General features: G+C 42.4%; 1 protein-coding gene across 12 annotated transcripts in view; it reads left to right on the forward strand.

The window, feature by feature from the left end:
- Positions 1 to 25,171, forward strand: part of hspg2 (heparan sulfate proteoglycan 2) — a 122,381-nt gene that overhangs the window by 43,516 nt on the left and 53,694 nt on the right. For 11 of the 12 annotated variants that reach the window (XM_032519878.1, XM_032519881.1, XM_032519882.1 and 8 more), the window contains exons 1-18: positions 11,039 to 11,118; positions 11,218 to 11,361; positions 12,006 to 12,165; positions 12,939 to 13,118; positions 13,384 to 13,580; positions 13,834 to 13,981; positions 14,688 to 14,815; positions 15,087 to 15,173; positions 15,427 to 15,485; positions 15,753 to 15,814; positions 16,469 to 16,609; positions 16,810 to 16,983; positions 17,535 to 17,714; positions 18,062 to 18,180; positions 18,283 to 18,394; positions 19,010 to 19,123; positions 19,317 to 19,444; positions 20,286 to 20,372. In XM_032519878.1, the coding sequence (XP_032375769.1) occupies positions 12,076 to 12,165; positions 12,939 to 13,118; positions 13,384 to 13,580; positions 13,834 to 13,981; positions 14,688 to 14,815; positions 15,087 to 15,173; positions 15,427 to 15,485; positions 15,753 to 15,814; positions 16,469 to 16,609; positions 16,810 to 16,983; positions 17,535 to 17,714; positions 18,062 to 18,180; positions 18,283 to 18,394; positions 19,010 to 19,123; positions 19,317 to 19,444; positions 20,286 to 20,372 (2,006 nt within the window). In that variant the 5' untranslated portion in view covers positions 11,039 to 11,118; positions 11,218 to 11,361; positions 12,006 to 12,075. Of the gene's footprint in view, positions 1 to 57; positions 118 to 5,433; positions 5,544 to 5,712; positions 5,772 to 6,353; positions 6,527 to 6,667; positions 6,707 to 7,745; positions 7,872 to 8,021; positions 8,232 to 8,806; positions 8,927 to 9,077; positions 9,210 to 10,084; positions 10,230 to 10,960; positions 11,119 to 11,217; positions 11,378 to 12,005; positions 12,166 to 12,938; positions 13,119 to 13,383; positions 13,581 to 13,833; positions 13,982 to 14,687; positions 14,816 to 15,086; positions 15,174 to 15,426; positions 15,486 to 15,752; positions 15,815 to 16,468; positions 16,610 to 16,809; positions 16,984 to 17,534; positions 17,715 to 18,061; positions 18,181 to 18,282; positions 18,395 to 19,009; positions 19,124 to 19,316; positions 19,445 to 20,285; positions 20,373 to 25,171 lie in introns of those variants that run through there. The other variant, XM_032519888.1, reaches the window with a different exon arrangement.

A 25,171-nucleotide genomic window follows, 5' to 3' on the forward strand; every position in this document is an offset into this window, starting at 1 on the left:
GTCTCTCTTCCCCATGTCTCTTGCCCTTTGCTCCTTGCCCCTCATTGCTTGCCATAGCACACTGGTTGGACTCTTCATATCTAAGGAACATAGAGAGCCCAGTCGAACCAGACTACAGTAAGTCCTCAAGCACTTCTTTCTTTGTTTTTATACCGCCATTTCTCCCCTGTTTTTGTCTTTGGCACACTCTGCCGTCACCTGCTCCACTCAGTTATGCACTCTCATTTCCAAACACACACTCAGATAACATTCCAAAGGACTCAGCTTGGGCATGCAATGTTTGAGTCCAGCAAGTCTGTTTTTCCAAGTGTCTTGCAGGCGTCTCCCAGTGTTTTCTGATGCCAGTGGAAAATTATGGAGATGTTCCGTTGAGTAATAGAGTTCATCTCACTCGAGTGACAACACTTGTTTCTATCTTTGTAAAAACATGTTGGAATTACATCGCTGTTCATCTCTGCGGACAGCCAACCCTTGCAAAATTGTGTTCCACGGTTTAATATGAAAAATGCTTGTTTGTAATTCCATGCAGATGGCTCGTCCCAATCATACGAACCAGCTGTTTCACAGAAAATCACTACAGTATGAAAACGTGCTTTGTTATACACAATGGTGGTTTTTGATGCTTACATCGCAAGCCGTGGGAGAGCACAACGGGTCAAGCTTAACAGTGCAGCCAGAAGTTATTCCCAAGAGCTCCTCAGAGGGCAATGAGTGGACTTGGAGACAGAGTTGTTTGGCTGGCCACCAGCAAAAGGGTTAAGTAGCAGGGGTCCTGCCTACAAGAGTTAAGCTTAGCAAAAGGGCAGCTGGCATATGAATATATTACACAAAGGGAGAGAGAAACATTAAGAAATAAATGGAGATGAAAAAGAGAAAAACCCTATGGAAGATAAAACATGAATAAAGATTTTAGATGGGATAGCCCATGTGGTATTGGCCTTGTTCTTATAGTTTCTCTCCATAGGGCATGGGTGGTGTTGGGCCGATGCCGTGGGTGCAGCCTTGGGGGTCAAAGGTCAAGCCCAATGCGGCTGGGCTTTAAAGGACAGGCTGGGCTCACTGCTCAATCAAGTCTTTGTCTTCTGCATAGGCCTCTATGTGTTCAGAGGGGGCCCATTGCACAAAGCCGCCACAGTTCTACTCAACAGCTTTAATGCTGTAGCTAAATAAGTTTGTGAATTAAGAGTGAGGAATGCTAGTTTTCCGCTCCTTTTTTTCATGTCATGTCTGCACTCTGACAGTTCCATCCCTCTTGATGGGAGCGGTGCTTGAAGAGGGGATCTCTCTCTCTCTCTCTCTCTCCCCCCCCCCCCACCACCTCTCTTGATGCATAAGAGAATGGGTCTCAGAGTAAAAGAGCCGCTCGTTAGCAGCGGGGCACAACCCCGCATTCTAATCAAAGAATCTCAGGCGGCGGCACTCCCACACTTGCCCGTCTGTAACGAGAGAGTTGGGGTTACGATCTGCTGTTGACCTGGCAGCGAATACCCACTCAAGTGATTAGATTATATGCGGGTCAAATGAGGCGCTTTGATGACTAACTTTGATGTTGCCTGTCTTACTGGGTCCACATTAGAGCCTAACATTTATTCCTACATGTCTGACAGAACACTCAAGTAACTGTAAAGCAAGCACCAAGGCACCCTGCCAGGCTGTTCTAAAAACTGCAGTTCTGTCATTACATGTTCACCTCACTGTGTGTTTTCACAGGCAGTGCTTAGTTTACTTTGTCATAAATGTGGCTTCCCTCACCAGGAATGGGATGTCTTGTAGTGCAAATGTTGTAAGAGAATTTAGCAACGTTTAGGGAGGACAGCTGTTTCCCAGCCAAAGCTCAGGCAGGGTTAGGGTTAGGGTAGACAACGCACAGCTGAGACACAACATCTTTACATTTTAATGAAGTAGCTACTAGTAAGTAAGGCTATGCAAGTATTCGTGATCGTGATTCCGGCCATTATTTGGACTTATTCTAGAGGGGAATTTAAAAAGGGAAGAGTATTAAATGAAATGTCACAGTTTAAGGTGTTTTCACTGTTTTTTAAGTTCATCAAAGGCAACATCTTTCCAAAAGTCAATGAGTAATTGTAGTTATAGATTATTGTAACTTCAGTATTGACCAAAATAATTTTACCAGTTAGCATAATAGATGTCTATTGTCCGTGTCCACATGTTATTATCCAAGGAGAATGGAAAGGGCCTACGCGGTGCGGATGTGCTCATTATTTGAGCATGTGGAAGTACAGGTTCAGGAGATGCCTACTTAGAACATGAGACTTTGCATTTGGCATGGCAAGTAGCATTTGAGTGCAAGAAAAAGCACAAATATTGACTTCCTCCCTAAACACTCCCTGCCAGTCTAAATTCAGCGGCTGGCAGGCCCGTCCTAACAAAGTGTTGGCAGCAGTGTGAGAACGGGCACCCTGCGGTCCTGGGCTATTTTAAGTTGCCTGCGACATTGGAATTATAATTATACAGCTGACATTTTTGTTGCTAATAAGTTACTCATATAGCTCATCTGGAGTGGAAAAATTGATTACATGAATTCATTCTTTTTTCTTTTCTTTTGGGATGTGAAAATCCTGTTTAAAAGTCAACACAGCTTTGGTGGCAGTTGCTCCAATAAGCATCTGATGAGGTCTGATAAGCATGAAGATATGTGCCATAGAAAGGGTTAGTAAAACTAGTGATGTGTGAATCTTCAGTTAATTATTTTGTTAGGTGTTGATGTACAAAACTGTTTGCCTACCTACACATTTAATTAAAAATGAGCATGGCAACATATACGGTACATGCATAAAAACTCTTTTTTTATTGGCTGTCCACATATGTGGCAGAATGGTAAAGTTTTTTTATGCTGGGCAATATGAAAAGAAGAACTCGCTACATTCCTTCAGAGTGACTAGATGGCAGGGTCAGGCACAGCTTAGTCATTGGGTTCAGCGCCTAACTCAAGGACACTTTGGCAGACACAATGTACTCTGTTACTGTGAAACCAACTGGCTGCTTGTAACATTTTGACAGTGAAAGGTTGAACAAAGGGAACTAATTGCAGCTTCTGTATGATTCATGTCTGAATAACGTTCAACCAGTTGACCTATGTTCCATGCTAGACCAGCTCCATGTAACGCAGCCTCTCTGCACACCATTGATATAATCCCAGCTGCAGCCCCCTCCGTTGCTCTCCTGCCTGCTTGCCTGATGTGTTTGACTTGGTACATGCGGAGGGAATATTGATGCCCCCCTCCACAGTTGTTCACAGAGGATTGTCTTCTTCCTCTGCAGCTGCTTACACAGTAGGGATGACTCAAACTCCCACTTACCTTCCAACTTTTTGATGTCATCAGCGTTCAGTCTGGTGCAAAATCGTGGCCCTGATAGTTTGACGATATCCACGTACTGTGTTTGTGTGTGTGTGTGTGTGTGTGTGTGTGTGTGAGAACTTTTGCATTGATTAGGTTTCAGACAGTGTCTATTTAGTTCAGTAGTTGCAACAAAGTGGCATTATCAACCTCTGTCTGCCACTGTTTGTGATTACGTTGGGTATGCGTCTCTATGTCCATGAACCCAACAGTTACTGTATATTCAGGGTTATATTTGGGTAATTTGGTGGCAGAGTAGGCCTCTTGTTAGTAGGGCAGTGCAATATATAAATATATTTATATCATGATATGAGACTAGACAACATCTTAGGTTTTGGATATTGTACTATTGTGACATGGTAAGTGTTGTCTTTTACTGGTTTTCAAGGCTGCTTTAATTGAATTAATTAATTTTAATATGTTTATTAGTCCCCAGTGGGGAAATTACAATTTATACTCTGTGTACACACGTTGTTAGTATTCACACAAAGGCCTGTAATACACACATATGCTCAGGACCTATACATGCACTTATGGAGAGATGTTAGAGTAAGTGGGCTGCCAGCTGAACCAGCGCCCTGAGCGGTTGGGGGGTACGGTACCTTGCTCAAGAGCACCTGGCAGTGCCTAGGAGGTGAAGTGGCATCTCTCCAGCCACCAATCCACACTCCATACTTTTTTGGTCCATATTGGGACTTGAACCGTTGACCCTCCGGTTCCCAACCCAACTCCCTACGGACTGAGCTACTAAAGTAAAGTGATAACGTAAAGTGATGTTCAGCTGTTGGATTATTTGCCTTTAAAGCTTTAGTGCGTAACTTTTTTATATTAATGAACGTCCATTACATTCAAGCCATTGCCAAATGAGTTGCTACAAAGCAATCTGAGACTATCAGCTCCACACAACTCTCTCTGTATTTCTCAGTATGGCTGTGTTCAGAAGAGTCGCCCGGTGACTTTCCCACGCAGAAGCTTGAGTGAAAATAATGACCTTTTCTGCACAATCTAGAAAAGGCAATTCATGCTTTTATTAGATCAAGATTGGATTACTGTAATGCTCTTTATGTTGGTTCTTTAACCAATACATCTAGACGTGCACACATAACTCCCGTTCTCTACACCCTACATTGGCTCCCTGTGCGTTTTAGAATTGATTTTAACATTTTATAGTTTGTTTACAAGGCCGTAAACAGTCTGCCCCCTGAGTATTTGTCCGAGATTTTAACCCTGCGTGAGCACAACTGGTCTTTGAGGTCTTACCTGGTTTTAGAAGTACCAAAGGCCAAATATAAACGGTGGGGTGATCAAGCTTTTGCAGTTGTGGCCCCGAGACTGTGGAACAAGTTCCCCCCTAATATTCACACTATTACAGATGTAGCTCTTTTTAGATCCAAACCCTGAAATGTATTTGTTTAGAATGGCTTTTAATACGTAGTAGTGGTGTGACATGTTCCTTTTCATCCTCCTGTTTCTATGTAAACTTTTCGGATTTTACTGTTGTCTAGGTTTCATTTCTTTTATTGTATGATATCATGTTTTATGAAGCACTTTGGACACCTGCTGGTTGTTGTAAAGTGCTAAATAAATAAATGTTGATTGATTGAAGAGTGTTTTTTTAATCCTCTGTTTCGTACCAAATATAAACCCTACAATATCGACATTAAGTAATTTGGTCAAAAATATTGTGATATTTATATTTCTCCATATCCCCCAGCTCTACTTGTCAGGGCCTATGTGTGGTGCAGCGCTGCAGCTGACAGTTAAAGCCCAGACCAAACCACAACTGAGATCTTGAAATAGAGTCCATCATTTGCACTTGGCTCTCATTAAAGGCACAGTCACACTTTTTGGTTTTGACTTTCTGAAACATTTAACCAAAGCCTTTTCTCAGGGAAATATTTCCTAAACAGTATCCCATATCACATTGTATTTAATAAACTGAACCACTTCATCTTGGATCTGGCTTACAGTATTTTAAGTCTGCAACAGATGGACATTAATGCTGAGCCTGTGGTTGGTGCATGTTATTGTGTGGTTTAGCTGACAGATTTTCTTTCCCTCTCTCTGGTTCTAGTTTATTACAGAGCTCTCGTCAACTTCACCAACTCCCTGGTCTACGGCCCCGAGCTCGAGGACATCTTCTCTCCAGCTTTTATTGAGATCTCTGAAGCAGTGGTGGACACGGTGCGTCCCATTCTTACAAAGCAGTCATGTACAGTACAATAAGGCTACCTTATAAGGTCCAGGCGTGTTATTTATGACTTTGCTGATTTAAGTATGCATGGCCTTGTGTCTGACATAATGTCCATGCTTGTATATTTTAACTTAACTGAGTCTGGATTTCCTTCCGCAGCTGGAGTCAGAATACAACAGGATTCAAGGTGTCCAGACAGTCAGCGTGGTCCTCATTAAGTAAGAACACCAGTCCTTTAAATAATGCCTTATGACATCGAAAGTAGATACCCTGCAGCTGTGGGCTGCTGCTGCTGCCTCTGCTGCCTGGGTGACTTACTCTGGCCAGGTGATATATATTTTCCTTGTTTAAAACTGCAAAAGACCAACAGTGTAGGCCTGCAGTCAGTAACTCATCAGCAGCGAGTAAGGACTTCCAAAGCGAAACCTTGGTTCAAAAGAGCTTTCCTCTTTAACCAATTTCAGTGTTTGCTCGGGGTATCATGATGGTATTAAATTTAATATTCCAAAAAACGAGGCCTTAAAAGTATTTAATTTTGTTTACAAAGTATTACACTTTTTCTTGTCCTAAAAAATGACATAACTTCATGAATAAATATTTTGTGTGGGTAACGTTTAAATTTGCTTTATTTTGAATTTTTAGCAAGAAACATATACATTTTACATTATATGGCCGCAAGGTGGCATTTCATTTACTCCTAGGTGGTAAATTTAGCTTTGAAAAGCGCGGGGGTACCCTGCGTGTGCGGTGCACGCTTCAGATTCCGTAGCCTTATGAGGCCTTCTCTTTGCTCTTTGCAGGAAGATGATAAGAGAGGATGGCGTGGACGTATTTGTGGAGTTGGATGTAGGTTCTGACTACAATAACAATGAAGAACAGATCCGCAGCGTGCTTTACAACGTGGTGAAGGAGGGAGCCATTGCTTCCTACGTCACATCAGTCCAGGGCTTTCAGTTCAGACGGCTTGGGGAAGGTAAGACCTCAACAAGGACGAACGCCGTTTAGCACAGACGTCAAGTGACTCTGTTACACTAGAGTTTGCTGTATGTTTATAGCAAATTAGGGTCCGCCAGAGCAGTAGCCCGTGTCCTTAACATTTCCCTCTGGTTTCTAGTTCAAGCTCTGCCTCCAGTGGAGCCTATAGCCGTGCCAGGTTTGTACTGGGCCATGCCCTCTGCATGGTGACTGAGCCGACTGTTCTTTAGAAGCTTTAGGAGGACTGTAGTGCCTTTTTAGAAAGATACAGTCGAGCATATGCCTCCTTTATGATATTGGAATTTTATAATGACCATGTAAAAGCAATGGTCATTGGGTTTGACGAATGTTTTGCATGGAATCACCAACGTAAAGTTGACTTCTGAGTGGCCCTAAAGTCTGGTAGTGCACAGTGAATAAGAAGGACTTTTGCATGGCATGAGTTTGATTAGAAATGCTGCTGTTGCTGTCACTTTATCTTTAATGTCTTGACTCAGAAGATAGGATTGCATTCCATCTGTCTGTCTTATCTTATCTGACCGCCTGTCTATCCATCTATCTGCGTGTCTGTCAGTCTTGCCTTGTCTAGTCTCATGTGTCTAGCTTAGTCTCTCTAGTCTAGTTTGCGTGTCTGTCTAGTTTGTCTATCTATGCTGTCTGTCTAGTGTGTCCAGCCCATAAACTGTAAAAAAATAGTGGCCGTAGCATCCGAGACGTCCTCCATTGGTTTTTGGACTGATTTTTTTGAAGCCTCGAGTTTGGCGATCATCTTGTTTTTTTGCAAGTTGATGTGACAGTTTTCGACGATAGGGTGGAGCTGGGGAGGACGACACCGTCAAGCCAATGTTGTTTATGGTTTCATGGCACTGTGCTAAGCTAAACCCTAAAGAGGGAAAGGGGATGATTTTCAACCCATGCATCCGTCCATCCTCACACTCACCCACCTAGCCATCCATCCATCCTCCCATCCATCCACTCATCCATCCATCCATCCATCCATCCATTCATCCATCCATGTATAACATCCTTGAGTATCTGAAGCACACCCCTAACGATTGTGTTTACACCATGCCCGAGGTCCAGGGTGCTGTTGTTTTTCACCTCACTTTGTTTTATTTGTGCTGTGATGTGACATTAGTGTAGTGTATTGGATTTACTGTATCATTGTCTTGCATGTATTTGATTGTTCAACCGTTACCCCCCCTCCCCTCTCGCAGTAACCCCTGGCATCAGACCCTGCATGACAGATGAGCACAGGTGTGGTGATGGGACATGCATCCTGATGGAATACCTGTGTGACAACAGGCCAGACTGCAGAGACATGAGTGATGAGACCAATTGTGGTGAGTGGCCTCAGCGTGGCTGGCCTGCAGGTTATAACCAGCGGGTATAGCTATGGCATGGAACACTGGCCGGACTAGAGACACACTCACTTACACTAACAGCCTTAACCTCTTTGTACATCTGCTAAGTTTAACCAGAGTGTGTTTCAGACCCAAAACAGCCGCCCCCTCCAGTCTCCACCACTCCTACCACCACAACCTCCACCACCACCCCCATCAAGAAGCCCCCGCGGCCCCCCAGCCCACCTGGACCCTGCAGAGCGGATCAAGCCACATGCCAGAGCGGAGAGTGTATCCCTCGAGACTACATCTGTGACGGAGAGAGGGACTGCTCGGACGGAAGTGACGAGTTCAGATGTGGTGAGTACAAGTCTTGTGTAAAGTACTTGAGTAAAAGTATCTTACTAGAAAATTACTTAGGTAGACGTTTAAGCTACCCTTTAGAAAATTACTAGAATAAAAGTCTTAAAGTATCCAATATTTACTGTACTTAAGTATCAAAAGTAATTTTCTGATTTTAATTGTACTTAATTATTAGAAGTAAAAGTGAAAAAAAAACTTCCTTATAGTTAAGCACAATATTCAGGGTTTTCACACCTTCTTAAACAAATTCAAAGTCTAACTTCAACTAAGAGAAAAAAAGAAACACAATTTTTAATTTTGTTAGAGGAAGAATCTTTCACTCCTACGTACAAAAACATTTCTAGTAAGTATTGAAGACGCTTAGGGGAAATGTATCGGAGTAAAGGTGTACATTTTATTTAGGAAATGTAGTGGAGTAAAAGTTAAATTTCCAGAAATATAAATAACGTAAGTACAGTGACTAAGTATTTATACTTTTTTACATTACAACACTGGGTACGCACACCAGCCATGTGTATGTGCACACTTTGAGGCAACAACATACGCTCTAATTATCCTCAATCTTTGCACAGGTACTCCATCTCCCTGTGAACCTAATGAGTTTAAGTGTAAAAATGGCCGCTGTGCCCTTAAGCTCTGGCGCTGTGATGGAGACAACGACTGTGAGGATAACTCAGATGAAACAGACTGCCGTAAGTCTCCATTTAGTTTGTGAGTCATTAAAGGTCTGCCTTGAAGGAATAGGTCAATGTTTTAGGTATAATCGCCTTATTGCTGAGAGAAGATCAATCCTCTCATCTGCTACTGTGAACAAGTGATTATACCATTTTGTCATACCTACAGCCACCAAGGGTCCTGACGACAGGTGTGCTCCTGAGCAGTTTGAATGCCTGAACGATCTCACCTGCATCCCAGCTAGTTACCAGTGTGACGACGAGCCAGACTGCCCCGACCGCTCGGATGAGTACGGCTGCAGTAAGTCTCACCCAAACAGCTGTCTCGCAGCTCTCTGCTCGAAATCTTTCTTTCTCATTCATGCACATTTCGCTCTTCTTTCTTACTTTTCTCTCTTAGCTCTCTCTCTCTCTCTTTCTGTCTCTCGCTTGTGTCCCAATTTGATTCTTTTATGTTACATGGGTGCTGATTCGATTTGTATTGTCATTTCCATCTACCGCGATTCAATAGTATTGAGTATTGCAAATTTCTTTTCCTTCTGTAACAAAAACAAACGTTGAATAATACACTTCTAGAGACAATATATCATGTCTCTAAAAAGTAATTGTTTTCTTAGAAGAATGCACATCATATTTCAGTCGGTCAGTCTGACACTTATATTATTTGTAAAGAAGAACATAAAATGAATGTTCTGCATTTTCTGCTTTTACTCTGTTTTGCTGTAAATGGATATGATGTATGTCAGTGGTACTGTATAAACAGAAAATATTTAGGTGAATCATTGGTTAAAAATATAAAATAAAAAAATATTGATTATAGGGGAAAGAATCCTGATACATATACGGTTTTGATTCCCCATCCCTACTGTCTATGCTTCTTTGACTTTTCTCTAAGGTCACCCTCTGAGCTCCTTTGTACGCTATGACTAATTTGCTGTGAACCCAGCTCTTTTCACACGTGTTGACTGAGACACAGGGCTTTTTTGTGAACCATCCATTCCTAAGAACTGAAAGGGAATTGTCCCTCCATAGCAGAGAACTATGTTTCCTGTGACTCTTCAGACATTTATGAGCTTCCCTGCTTCGCCAAATTCCAGTCACATGCCAGCCTTTTTTTTTGTACATGTGCATTTATAATGGGGTTAAAGCAGGTCTCATCTTCTTGACCTTTTTCAGCCCCTCCCACTGTGACAAGCCCGCCGGAAGAGTCCATTCAGGCAGCGCGGGGGACAACAGTGACGTTCAACTGTCAGGCTGTGGGAGTGCCAACACCTATCATCACCTGGAGACTCAACTGGGGACACATTCCTCTTAGTGGCAGGTGGGTTTGATTAGATATTCTCCTTCTGTACTGTAATTAAATAAAAATTATAATAACTCATTTTGACATCATTACAGTACAGTTTATTAATAGTTTAAGGAAAATGCTGTCCACATGATTTTAAATATGTTTGGAACCGCTATGCTTTAAAGGTTAAAAATTGATTTGTGTTGATGCTACTTTCAGAAGAGCATGTGTTGCACCGTTTGGCCAAGCTGTCTCAAACAAAACATGTGCATGAGCCAATCTTGCCTAATTGATCTGAAGCAGACCATGACAATTAGAAAATGTCTATGAAAGAATTTGTCAAGGCATGATGAGTCAGGATTTTATTTCAACCTGTGATTCTAATTACTGAGATATTTGTGGTGCACTCCAAAAGTTGCTCTATCAGAATGTTCATTCAGGGCGTAGTCTGCTGTGTGTGTGTGTGGTTAGGCAATTACAGTTGAATGTTATGGATGTTTCTCTAACAATATTTCTGCAGACTGTTACAGCGAGAGTCAGAGACCAGAGGGTTCCTATTATGGTCTGCGCCCTAGTTGATGTAAACTCTCGACTGAGTTTATTACTGTAAAAGGGATCCTTTTACATACAATGAGATTCAGGTGTACTACCTGCGACTGTGGTCAAAAACATACCAGCCTAACATCTCACATGCAAGTTACATACACAAACAGTAAAAAGGTTTGTCGATTTGCACCCTACCCATGTAGTAAAAATGTTCCCAGGATCTCCATGACCAGCGAGAATGGCCGCGGCACGCTGATAATCCGGGATGTGAAGGAGGCGGATCAGGGGGCGTACACCTGTGAGGCCATCAATGCTAAAGGCCTGGTGTTTGGGATCCCTGACGGAGTCCTTACTCTGACATCCAGTCCAAATCCAGGTATCTCCTTCAGGAAACACCACAGTTTTTACTATAACTTAATTCTATTACATAAAATAAAAAATTAATTTGGGTCTGTTTTTTTTAACTTCTCTCTAGGGAATTGTCCTGATGGTCACTTCAGTGTGGAGGGCCGCTGTGTGTCCTGCTTCTGTGCCGGGACTCCCCAAAGAACCAAAAGGAAACCCGGCCGCTACCGCAACCAGATCAGCCTGCGTTTCACTGAGGAGGAAAACTTCAAAGGCACTGAGCTTTCTTTGCTTTTTAAAACTGACAAAATCAAGGGGCAAACCACTTCTACTGTCAAGTTTTGGACTTAAAACTTGGTGTTTGGGAACTGGCCAACTAAAGTCAACTTTTATGAATTGTGTCTTGATTTAAAAAATGGGAAAAAAATGCTTATTGATTTAGGAAGGGTGCTGGGATGACTGCAGTATTCGTTTTTGAATTTAGCTTTTAAATTTTAAAAAAAAATTTTTTACATAACTTTTGTCACTGTTCTGTCTAATCAATGTGTTACACAACGGCACAGTGCAAACGTATTCTAATACCCCAAAAAACTCCCTGTATTGATTGCTTTATTTATGCTGGCGTCTAAAACTCCTTTTGCTAGGGAAACACTAACATCAAAACCCCTAAAAAGCCTCTTTTTTCGGACCAACCCCACAAGGGCTATCGGGCCACGATAACACTTTTTTGGATAAAAAAGGGACTTTTCTTGGGATTTGTCCTATCTGGGGACCAATTGACTTGACTTTACATTTTATTTCCCCCCCAAAAATAACTCAAGACTTGCTTGGATTTTGTAGACAATTTGGTCAAAACACTGACAAAAAAACCTTTTTAAAATTTGTGAATTCCTAACTTTTACATTGTTATTCCCTTACGGGTAAATGTCACTACCCTCCGTCCAGGACTCCTCCTCTCTCCTCCACTCAGCTCCTCATTGACCCAGAGATGGCAGAGTTCCAGCTCGTCGACCTGTCGCGCCGTTTCCTCAACCTCGACTCCTTCTGGACGCTGCCTCGCCAGTTCCTGGGCAACAAGGTAATGAGTGGAGGTTGACAGATATGGGTTTTTCTCTGGTCAACATCAGGGTCAGCTGATGGCGGATAAATGCTGCCGATTTATTTTGGACGATATTTGGCTGAAATGTCCTTGTTTTAAAACCTCTATTTGAAAAATGAAATGTAACACTAATAATTAAGATACACAACATTTCTCAACAAAAACATTTATTGTTACACGTCACCAATCTGCACTTATACTATAAGTATACTTAAATTATAAAGATATAATCTAAAAACATATATTGTATAAATTATGTATAAAAATATATTAAATACACGAAACAGGTATGCAGAAAATAACATTTTCAAAGAAAAAATAAAGTTTAGTGCACTTAGCATTTATCAAATTTCTGAGAACATCAATCTGCAAACTTTTATTAAATAAAATAAATTAACAATTTTAACATAAGTATTGCTGCACACAGTAGCAACCAAGAAAATGTATAACACTTGAACATGAAAAATCTTATTGAATCTTCACTTCTGCCCTGAATTAAAAAAAGAAAGAAAGAAATGAGTCAGTCGACTAGTAAAGAGTAAAATAATTTACAGATGGCTGCACAGTATATAGTTTTTTTAAATTAATTTGTTGTATTTTAGCAGAAGACTGAAAGCAGCAGAAATGCAGAACTGAGCACATGTTAATATCATTATTTATCGCGATATTCAAACAACGTATTTTATATATATACAGACTTTATTTCACTAACTATCACACTTCATCCTAACAGTGATTGAATGTATTTTCAGATTGACTCCTATGGAGGATCCCTGAAGTTCAAGGTGCGGTACACATTGGCCCGCGGTCTGTCTGAGCCTGTGGAGAAGCCTGATGTGATGCTGGTTGGAAATGGACGCAGGCTGGTGTACCGCAGAGGCAACCCCACCCCTGCCCGAGTGGTCAACCAGAAGGAGATCAAATTCACTGAAGTAAGTCTTTGGTTAAGAAAGTGCAAATTCTGCACAATCCTGTGGTAAATGAGCGATGAGGACTTGCAGTTCTTTACAAAGAAAATACAAAAACGTAGTGGAGTTTGTCTACAAATTCGAATGCAAATACACAGTTGACACCAAATTTCACAATAAATATAATTTTGACCGACTTGGGGTATATGTAAAAATGAAAAGCTGAACATTCCCTGTCCGAAATATAAGTACATACAGACATCAGTAACCCCTCTTGTTATTGATTCAGAATAAATGGCAGCACTCCAATGGCCGCCCTGTGAGCCGGGAAGACCTGATGATGACGCTGGCCAACCTGGACAGCATCAGCATCCGCACCATCTACGACAACCACATGGTCAGCGTGGGACTCGGCGACATTGTCATGGAAACCACCGCTGTGGAGTTCAGCACTCTGGGTCATGCTAAGGATGTGGAAGAGTGCAGGTAAGAAAGAAAAAACCCTCGAGCATGAAACTGTGGCGTTAGGTGAGATGGGAGATCCTTACACGCCACCTCAAAGCACCCTGTTGGGACCAGTGTGTCCAATGTGTGCATATTTAGAGTGAAAAAGTGCTGCACAATAATACAGTACCGTTTATATACACAATTAAATGTTTTAGAAATACAATAATGTGTTTGTAGTGTTGTAATTTGACAGTTTGACCTGCTTGATGATCCTTATATTTATAATTCCCAGATGTCCTCCTGGATATTCAGGCCTGTCCTGTGAGATGTGTTCCCCTGGTTTCGAACGTGTCCCTGGTGGCTCCTATCTTGGCACCTGCGCTGGTTGTAATTGTTATGGACATGCCAGTGCCTGCGATCCAATCAGCGGACACTGTCTGGTAATAGCTAACTCTCTTCTTTGGCTAGACTGACTGTCAGTCACTTAGGGTGAATTGGAGTTTGCTGATAGTCACTTCCTTAGTGGAAAACATTGCAGAGTTTAGCTTGTTGATCAAAACAGATGTTTGTCTGCTTCAAGGAAATCCTCTGATTCACTTTCTTGCCAAGAGTTAGTTGAGAAATCAATAGCACTCTTGAGTGTGTACGCTAAATATGAAGCCGGAGCCAAAAGGTGATTAGCTTAGCTTAGCATAAAGACAAGTAGAAACTCTCCAGCAAATAAAAAAGACATCAGCCGACTAATTTAATACTATACTAGGATGAGATGTTTTAAAAGGCTAGCTGTTTCTCCCTGTTTTCAATCCTTAAGCTAAGCTAAGCTAATGAACTCCTTGCTCTAGTTTCATATTTGAAGTAGTAGTAGTCTGGCGTTGCCAGAGCTATCTCCACAGGGCTGTGGAGTAAGGTCTGGCTACACCACACATTCATTCTGGGAAAGCAGGGAAAACCCTCTTGGTTGTTTGCATTTCTTTAAACCAATCACAATGATCTTGGGCCGCGCTAGGCTCCTGACGCAGCGACGGTGGCTCTGCTAAATAGTCTGGGGAAGGAACTTGTTTTGGTGGAACATTTGCACCCCGCAAAATAATTTTTTTTGAGTGGCAGCCATGCAAGAGCATGACCAGTGTGCTCTCCCTCACACAGAGCTGCCAGCACAACACAGAGGGCCCTCAGTGTGATAAGTGTCGCCCGGGCTACTTTGGTGACCCGAGCAGAGGTCGCCCCGATGACTGCAAGCCCTGCCCCTGCCCGTACTATGAGACATCCCGCCGGTAAGGTCACAGACCCAACCCAGACCACACACACACACACAAACACACACACACACACACCACACATCAACTGTACAAAAAGGTGCATACACATTCACACCCACAAACCACACAAAGCAGTGCGAATTTAATGTTTCCCCCTGCAGTTTTTTTATTCTAAAATCTGACGTCTTGCAAATATTTGAGTGGTGATTTATTCATTTAACATGCCACCCATTAACGCACTGTTGTAGATTTTAATCTATGGCTTCTTTTCCTGGGCTTTTTGTAGCTTTTCTGACACCTGCTTCCTGGACGTCGACCAACAGCCCACATGTGACGCCTGCAGGCCCGGCTACACAGGACGACGCTGCGAAAAGTGAGGAAACTGATAGCATTACCTGTGTTATTAAATTAATAGTTTGGATGTGGTTTATTAGACATGATATCACTCTTTAATGACTGGTGGTAATGGCAAATATCATCATATTTACACTTTACCAGAGGATTATAATGACTATTAATAATTAAACCTAATTAAGCGTATGGTTTTGACAAGTAAAGATTGATGGTAACAAGCAGAAGGGACTTTAACAAATCCGTCAATCGCTTATGTTTTTGTTTTATTTCAGGTGTGCTCCTGGTTACCAGGGTAACCCTGTTCTGCCTAATGGAAAATGTGCTCCTATCCGTGAGTACATGTTCAACACATTGCACCAACATTTTTGAAATTCTCATTTCAAGGCATGAAATGAACAGAAGCTGTGACCAGCATTGTGACCACACAGAGGTCTTTTTAATGATTACCAGGGTCTCCCCCCCCCCCCCCCCCCCCCGTGTTACAGTAGACAGTAGAATGTTGTAATGGCTCAGGTATGCAGAATGGCTGGAACACTCCCAGGTGCACTTTCCACTCCATACAGTATGTCATCGTCTTTCCATTGCTCTCTCCCTGCAGAAAACTCCAAGTGTGATAACAGAGGAACTATCAGCTCCAGCAGCAGACCATGCAGCTGCAAGGTATGCATGCAGTATGGCACACTGCGCAAATAATTTTAAGAAAAAGGCCTTTATTGTCGCTCTCGCTCTTCTCTATCAGGATTATATTACAGGGTACCCATAGAGTCTAATAAATAAGTCTAGTAAATGTTAAATATAATATTCTAAATATAGAGCCTTTAAAAGTATTGAGTTTGTTTACAAAGGTAATACATTTTTTCATGTCCTTTCGTAGGATTAAATAAATATTTTGTGTGCATGACTTTGTTTTTTGTATTTTTAGTTTTTTATAGCATAAATTCTCTAAATGCGACACATAGTTATTCATTTGTTATTAGACTCCAAACACACTTCACAACAGTGTTTATCTAATTCAGGTAATGTTACTCTGTAAATTCTTATTTTCTCGGGCTTTAAGTCTGCACTGATTTTCCATTATGTGGCTGTGAAGTTGGCAATACATTTCCTTCAAGGTGCTATTAAACATGTCTTAAAAAGTCTTACATTTAACTTTGAGAAGCCTGGGGGGTATCCTGTGTTATTATCAATAATCCTGAAATCTGTTGTATATTAGAGGCTGACGTGTCACGCTGTTTTGTTTTATCCTCTGGCATCTTTTATGAAAGAAATAAGCTTGACAGGCAGATGGATTACATATGTGTGTGTGTGTTTCAGAACAACGTGGCAGGCGCTGTGTGTGACGAGTGTAAGGCCGGGTTCTTCCACCTATCAGAGACCAACCCTGAGGGCTGTCTACGTTGTTTCTGCATGGGCGTCACCAAACAGTGTGCCAGCTCCACTTGGAATAGAGATCAGGTAGGTTGCCATGCTACGAATGGCAAAGGGAGGTGTGAATATCTTTGTAATCAAGGTTTGACTCAGTCTTTGTGCAGTTATGCTGTTTCAGCAAATCCTTTCAGACGTTAAAAGGTGCGAATCAGTGTGCAAACAGTTACTGAGCTCATATAAATCTCAGTTCACATCTCATTTTGACATCTTGTTTGTGTCCCTTTTAGGTGCGAGGAGGGGTAAACGGGCAGCTCTTCTCCCTCTCCAACAGTGCCAACACTAAAACTATCTCTGAAGGCATCTCCCAGAGGGGCTCCTCTGAAGTTGTCTATCGCTTGTTCTCCAGTGTCCCTAAAGACATCTACTACTGGGTCCTGCCTGAAAGCTTCAGAGGAGATAAGGTGAGAGGAAAACAACACCGTAGAGAGAAGGCTAGGGAGTTAGTTAGTGTTAGTCAAGCTATTTCAAGTTTATTTCATGTACAGTTTATAGCACTTTAATAGCAAAAGTTTGCACCAAAGAGCTTCACAAAGACAAAAAACACGTGTATACAAGCACAAAATACACACGCACACGCACACACATTTATATATATAAGATAAAGGTAAGGTAAAGATATATATATATATATATATATATATATATATATATAAGAAAAGGAAAACAAACACAATTGAAAGCCAGCAAGGCAAATTAAAATAAATAAAATATCCACAGACTCAGCCTGGCTGCATTTCTCTGTCCTTTCTGTCCCACTCAGTCATGCCTCAACATGTTAAGAGGCAGCACTTAACCACACAGGGGGCCTCCTTTGAACCTTCGGCTTGAATTCACAGTCAGGCCAAACATGGGTGTCTTGTGACTCCCCCCACAGTCTCATTAGGAGTGAAATACCTTTCCGCCATTCCGTTATGTTGAGATGAGCTTCTTTTCTTCGCCATGTTGCTACCAGGTGACGGCCTATGGCGGGGAGCTTCGCTACACAGTGCGCTTCGAACCGTTCCAGCGCTCTCTGGTGATCGACGGTCTGCCAGATGTGGTTCTCCAGGGCAATGGCATCTTCCTGGAGCACTACTCTAAGACCAAGCCCCTCCCCCGTGCCCCACAAACTGTCACTGTGGTCTTCAGGGAGGTGGGTTTAATTGTTGAGCACTTTTTCACAACAGGCTAAAATCCCTGCTTTTTACTCAAGTCTATGGATAACTTTGTTGTTGTTCTATGTTTTGCCTCTGTTTGTGTGTGTGCATGTGTGTGTGTTCTGTATGTTTTAAAGTTCTGTATCTGGTTCTCTGTATAACTGTACAGTAAGTTGTGTCGCTTTTGTACAAAGCGCATTGTTTTGTATGAAATGTTCTACTGAAGGAAAGATTGATTGATTGATTGTTAGCAAGACTGTTGTTTAGTTAAATCTGAATTCTCACTCAATGTTAGTAGAGTAACTTTCCTCTTTTCTCCATTCTTCATCCCACTGGTTGACAGTCTGGGTGGCGCCGTGCTGATGGGCAGCCATGTACTCGTGAGCACCTGCTGATGGCCCTGGCTGACGTTACCGTCTTCATGATCAGGGCCACCTACGTAGACAACATGGTAGAGACCAGGTATGGGGATGGCTGATTCACATACCTCCAAAATGAATCAGAGCGTATTGCACTCAGTGAAACAAAGTTTATTGTTAATTATGTGTTTTTTGTGTTAAATAGTATCTCAGACATCAAGATGGATGTGGCTGTTCCTCACTCCACTGGTAATGAACGTGCCCTGGAGGTGGAAGAGTGCGCCTGTCCTCAGGGATACAGAGGACCTTCCTGCCAGGTACACATGCAGATACCACAGATGCATTTCAGTTGAATTTAACGAAAAGGATGCTGTTGTTGCTTTCATCCACATCTTGCGGCCTCATGGAGAGTCATGGATATGACTTATTTATCATATCACAATTAGTCCGGCATTGCCAGACAATGAGGAGTACACCACACATACATTCTAGGGGGAAAAAAACACTCCTTGTTAATACGCTTCTTTAAAGCATACACAAAGTTAACTGTTCACACAATACAGTGCCCAGAAGGTGAAGTGGCATCTTTCAACATAGCAATCCACACACCGTACTTTGGTCCCCACGGGGACTTGAACCGGCGACCCTCCGGTTCCCAACCCTTTGTACTGAGCTACACCAACCCTGAAGTTGAGAATTTGAGCTGCTGTTTCCAAGTTCAAGATTGAACTTTGAAGATTAGTTAGTTTAATTGAGTTTGAAAAAAGGAATGAAAGAAACACAGATATGCCTAAGCTTGTTAATAATAGCAGAGTAAACCCTTTGATTTGATGATAATTGCAGTCTGTCTCCCTGGTGTAGAGGAACAAAGACAGGTTTCTCTTTGTCATCACTTGTCTCTCACCTGAGGTGTTTTTCCATGTTGGTTGCAGGAGTGTGATGAAGGGTACACTCGGACCAGCTCGGGCCTTTACCTGGGCACTTGCGAGAGGTGCGACTGCAACGGTCACGCCAGCGGCTGTGACGCAGAGACCGGCAGGTGTCTGGTAGGTTTCATGCTCCTCTTTTTCTCCTCTTTCAACTCTTCTGCCAGCAGCTTTGATCTGTGCAGTGGAATGCACTAATGGTTTCTTGGCAAATCCCAACGTGTGGAAACACACCATCACTCTTAATGTACTGTATATTGAACTGTTCCATGGATCTCACCCTTTCTTTATTTCTGTGTGTCCCGACCAAAAGCAATGTCTCCATAACACCGCCGGGCCAAGGTGTGAGCTCTGTCAGACTGGCTTCTATGGAAACCCGGTAACGGGTGGTGCTCAGGCCTGCCAGCCCTGCCCCTGTCCTGGAACCACTTCCAGCAACCAGTGAGTTCATGTCTTAAAGTTTTTTGATTTTGTGTCAAAATTATTCTGTTTAATGTTGATTTTGGCGATGTAAAAAGTGTGCAATAGAGACAGAGCGCATCGTGTCATACTGAAAGCCACCCCACCGGAGGGGAAAACAACTCTGCATTGACTTTAATTGCAGAAAGGTGCCTCATTGTCAATTCTGTCTGCTAGCAAGCAACAGAAAAAGATGCAACCAACAGTGTAAGGAACCCATAACTTAAGTTTTTATAAGCTGCCTAACCGAAAAAACAGAGCTTTTATGAAGACAAAAGTGGATACACACCTGATGAATCAGTAGGGAGAATGGGAAGACGTTAAGCTAATGTTATGCCCAGCGTTACGTGTGCAACAAATATTTTGTTACCAAGTAAAATATGCAATTGTCTTAAGGCTACCATAACATTAACTTAGTGCCAGGATCCCACAGTCTCTCTTTTCTCCCTGCTGATTCTTCACGTCTGGATCCACATTTGTCTTCATAAAAGTTCAGTTTTTCTGGTCGGCAGCTTATAAAAAGTTAAGTTATGGGTTCTTTACATTGTTAGTAATGTATATCACCACCCAGCAGCTTTCAGGCATTTTTCTGTGGTTTGCTAGCAGACAGAACAGACGAGGAGGCACCTTCACGCAATACAAGTCAATGGAGAGCAGCAAGTTGTTTTCCCCCTGGGAGCGGGACTTAAATGCACTCTGTCTCTATGCAGGGGCTGAGCCCATTCAGGTGTGCCACAATAAACAGAGCTCACACTGTATATGATTACTGCCAAAAAGAGCATCCTCATGGTATGCATGGCCCTCTGTTTCTGTTTCTGCACAGATTCTCTCCGACCTGTTTTCTGGAGTCTGACGGTCAGCCGACCTGTGACAACTGTCCCCCTGGATATGCTGGCCGACGCTGTGAAAGGTACTCCCCCTCCTTCTCCCTCTGCCTTTTTATTTTCCTCTCACTCTTCCTCTCACGTTCTTCTGGACAGTGTTTTCGGTTACTGGGTGGGCCGGCAGCAATTTTAGCAGGGGTTGGCAGTGGTACCCAGTGGTTTCATTGAAGAAAAGGGACATAAGCATGTCTGTGGTTCGCATCTCTCTTGTTTTTTCCAGGCAGTTGTGATTGAGTGGTGTCAGTCTGGGGATGGGGGACAAAAATCGGTGCCACCCATTCTGAAGTTTTGTACTGTGTGCTGTTTTTCTAGAACTACTGGTGGTATTTGTTTTGGGGATTTATTGATGGCAAATGTAAGGTAATTTCTGCTGTGATAGAATGATATATCTTTGCTATGGGATAAGGGACCTTTGGTGGTCCTGAGTATGTCATCACTCAAAGATTATTGTTTGTGGAAAGGAAACTAGGCAAAAAAGAAATGAAAGTGCTTTATGTCCTTAGGAAACCTTTAGTTTAGTTGGCTTTAGATCTTACTTTTGCTTTCTTCTGTCTACCTCCCGAAGCCTTCTTAGAGGTTACTATCTGCTTCAGCTTTGCTGCTAGCAAAATGTTAAGGTGTTGGCTCATGTGATTTGTGTCTGTGCAAAGACCAAATATATTTTCTGTGTTTCTACGACATAAATGTAGATGTGGCATTTATGAGGACTCCTGTCTGGGTAAATCAATCTTTGCCACTCCGAGGGCAAAGATGACGAGGTGACTTGGGTGTAAGACGCACTTTGCAAATCATTTATAATTTGAAAGTCTCTTCCTGCATCATACCTGATTCTGCTGTTTTGACATTAAGAGAAGAGAAACCGTCTGCAGACAGTTGTGGGGACCCCTTCCTGCTGAAGCACATGGAGGGCCTCCTACCTGTGGGATGTGGAGCCGAAGCAGTATTCAATTTCAGCTGGGAGAAAGAGATAGATTCATATAGCAGTGGCGATGATGATGAAGACCAATGGCCTTCCACCACAGGAATAACTGTCATCCCTACTAGTACTTTGTCTGCTGCAGCTCACCATAGCACTACTCATTCCACTACAGCAACTGGGGTGGCCATTGTCTCAGTCAACCCCAACAGATCAGCACCCAGGCTCCCACCCCGCTTCACACCCAGCTCAGAGAGCAGACACTCCAGCTTCCAGCACCTGCTCAGGATTCACCTGAACACCTTTAACCAGCGCCTGAGCATGCTGGAAAGCAACACGCTCGACATGAAGGAGAGCATTCACAGTGTGGAGAACCAGCAGAGTCATCTCAGCTCCCTGCTGACAGAGCTTGTGGCTATGCAGTCAGCTGGAGAGAAGAACAAGAAGGTCAGCGAGCTGGAGAAGAGCTACATCGATATGGATGCCCGTCTGACAAGACTGGAGGGCAGGCTGGAGATCCTGATCGACGGATTCACTGCCCTGGCTCAGGAGATGAACAGAATGAAACGTGCTAGACACGTCTCCCGTTCGCCTATGGAAAAGACAGTTCAGCCTTCACTGGCTACAGTCCTCGCACTCCCGTTATACTCAACACCTCAGCCCCCAGTCAGAGTCATACCCACAAAAATGTCATTTGCCCCTAAAGCCACAGTGCCCAAAAGTATACCTACCCCAGCTCTCCCCGCTATCACTAAACCAGTAAAGAACACAGTCACAAGGACATCCAAAAGTCAAATGTCAACATTGTCAAAGATTAAGTTAAGGACTACGCTTAGTAAACCTTCCTCAAAATCTGCATCTAAAACAATGAGGCCTATAACAAACAGGCCTGGAGTTAGGAGGTCTGCTGTGACAGCTAAACATGTTTCACAGCCAAGCCAAACAAAGCCAAAGCAAGTTCAAAAAACAATTACTAAATTTCAACTGGAGCCACCAGCTTACAAAACAAAGCCTGACCAGGCCAATAAAAATGAGTTATTACATATTCAAAACAATGGACGGACCAATATGCAAGATGCACCAGTTCCAAAGAAGTTTCAGGAGGGTGCCAAGTCTTCGAAAGGCAATTCAAAAAAATGTCCCACAACCCTAACCAAAATGAGAAAAAGATGGAGAGCAACTCAAATAAGTTGGTCACTCATAATACAAAGAAGAATTCTGTGACAAAAGCTGTCTTAATCACAAAACCTACGAAGGCTACTACTGCAAAAAAAGTCCAACACAACAATGAAAAGGACGACTCCTGCTAAAACCAAGGCTACTACTGCAAAAAAGTCCAACACAACAGTGAAAAAGACGACTCCTGCTAAAACCAAGGCTACTACTACAAGGAAGAGTTCTACCACAACAGTGAAAAGGACGACTCCTGCTAAAACCAAGGCTACTACTGCAAGGAAGAGTTTTACCACAACGGTGAAAAGGACGACTCCTGCTAAAACCAAGGCTACTACTGCAAGGAAGAGTTCTACCACAACGGTGAAAAGGAAATCAGCTCCCCCTAAAACCAAGGCTAACACTGCCAAGAAAGTAACTAAAAAAAAACAGCAGAAGAAAAGTAAGACAAACACTCATTCTAGTGTTTTGGACCTACTGCAGCTCTTACAAGGACATCACAAGTCTGTAAAGCAGTCAAAGAATCACGATGGTTCTCTTCATGTTGTCTTGGGAAGGCTGGCCATTCCCATCAAAATTATTCCTGATGACTAGGGAATATTGTGTTGTTTAATTTTTTTTATTTGTTACCATTGCTTATATCCCTAGGCTCTGATCCTGATATTTATGTCTGTTAGTAATCAAGTAAATGGAACTTAATGAAGGGATTGATTTTACAGTTATTTTAGAGGGACTTTCCAGATATGGACATGCAATTCTGATTTGTTATATTTTACTAATGGCTTTTAAAGAGCCCTTATTATACTCATTTTCGACATTTGTACTCTTGGTGTCTACTAGAACAGGTTTATATGCTTTGATGTTCAAAAATCATTATGTTTCTCATACTCCCCATTGCAGCAGCACCTCTGCCTGAAACATTCAGTCTGAGCTCTTTGCCCGCCTTCCCGAAAAGCCCAGTCTGCTCTAATTGGTCAGCTGGACCACTCTGTTGTGATTGGTCAACCAAATTCAAACAAGCCGCTTTGTGGGCTGTGCCTTCTCAGGCAGCACATATGAAAAACTAGGCTGGCTTTCTCAATCAGTGACATCACTCATTTCAAATTTCAAACAGGACTGCAGGCGAGGCGTTTCAGGCATTTGAGAAAGTGTGCTGTCTGTAGGAGAGAGAGCAACATTTAGAGGGGAAATATGTTTTTTTTGTACCTAATACATCTATTACATACACAAAAACTATATAACTCACTTATAGACAGGAATTATCCCCCCAAAAAGCTTAATAGGGGCTCTTTAATGTGTATTTTATTACTATCAATACTATTGCACAAATTCCTCCTATGAAGAGTTAGCTTAGCTTTAGTACCTCTCATGTGTGTACATTTTTCATTGTTTTATGGCCAGACTACCTCAAGTTCTTATAAGTATCAACCCCAAACCTTTGTCAGATCATGTTGAAAACCTCGTGCCCATCATTCTTGTTTCCTGCATTCACAAGAGTACGGTATTCATTTATTATTGTTTCCAAGTACAGTGCCTTGCGAAAGTATTGGGCCCCCTTTAACCTTTCGACCTTTTGCCACATTTCAGGCTTCAAACATAAAGATATAAAACTGTATGTTTTTGTGAAGAATCACAAGTGGGACAGAGTCATGAAGTGGAACAAAATTTATTGGATATTTCAAACTTGAACAAATAAAAAACTGAAAATTTGGGCGTGCAAAATTATTCAGCCCCCCGAATAATTAATACTTTGTAGAGCCACCTTTTGCTGCGAATACAGCTGTAAGTCGCTTGGGGTATGTCTCTATCAGTTTTGCACATCAAGAGACTGAAATCTTTGCCCATTCCTTCTTGCAAAACAGCTCGAGCTCAGTGAGGTTGGATAGAGAGCGTTCCTTCCACAGATTCTTGATTGGATTTGGGTCAGACTTTGACTTGGCTATTCTAACACCTAGATATAATTATTTGTGAACCATTCCTTTGTAGATTTTGCTGTATGTTTTGGATCATTGTCTTGTTGGAAGACAAATCTCCGTCCCAGTCTCAGGTCTTTTGCAGACTTCATCAGGTTTTCTCCAGAATGGTCCTGTATTTGGCTGCATCCATCTTCCCCTCAGTTTTAACCATCTTCCCTGTCCCTGCTGAAGAAAAGCAGACCCAAACCATGATGCTGCCACCACCATGTTCGACAGTGGGAAGAAAGTGTTCAAGGTGATGAGCTGTGTTGCTTATACGCCAAACATAACGTTTTGCATTGTTTCCAAAAAGTTCGATTTGGTTTCATCTGACCAGAGCACATTCTTCCACGTTGGGTGTGTCTCCCAGGTGGCTTGTGGCAAACCTTAAACAAGACATTTTATGGATATCTTTAAGAAAGGGCTTTCTTTTTGCCATTCTTCCATAAAGGCCAGATTTGTGCAGTATACCACTGATTGTTGTCCTATGGACAGAGTCTCACACCTCAGCTGTAGATCTCTGCAGTTCATCCAGAGTGATGCATGGGCCTCTTGGCTGCATCTCTGATCAGTCTTCTCCTTGAATGACTGAAACTTTACAGGGACGGCCAGGTCTTGGTAGATTTGCAGTGGTCTGATACTCCTTCCATTTCAATATTATCGCTTACACAGTGCTCCTTGGGATGTTTAAAGCTTGGGAAATCTTTGTGTATCCAAATCCAGCTTTAAACTTCTCCACAACAGTATTACGGACTGCCTGGTGTGTTCCTTGGTCTTCATG

Source organism: Etheostoma spectabile, chromosome 7 (genome assembly GCF_008692095.1).
Source record: "Etheostoma spectabile isolate EspeVRDwgs_2016 chromosome 7, UIUC_Espe_1.0, whole genome shotgun sequence".
Lineage (NCBI taxonomy): Eukaryota > Metazoa > Chordata > Actinopteri > Perciformes > Percidae > Etheostoma > Etheostoma spectabile.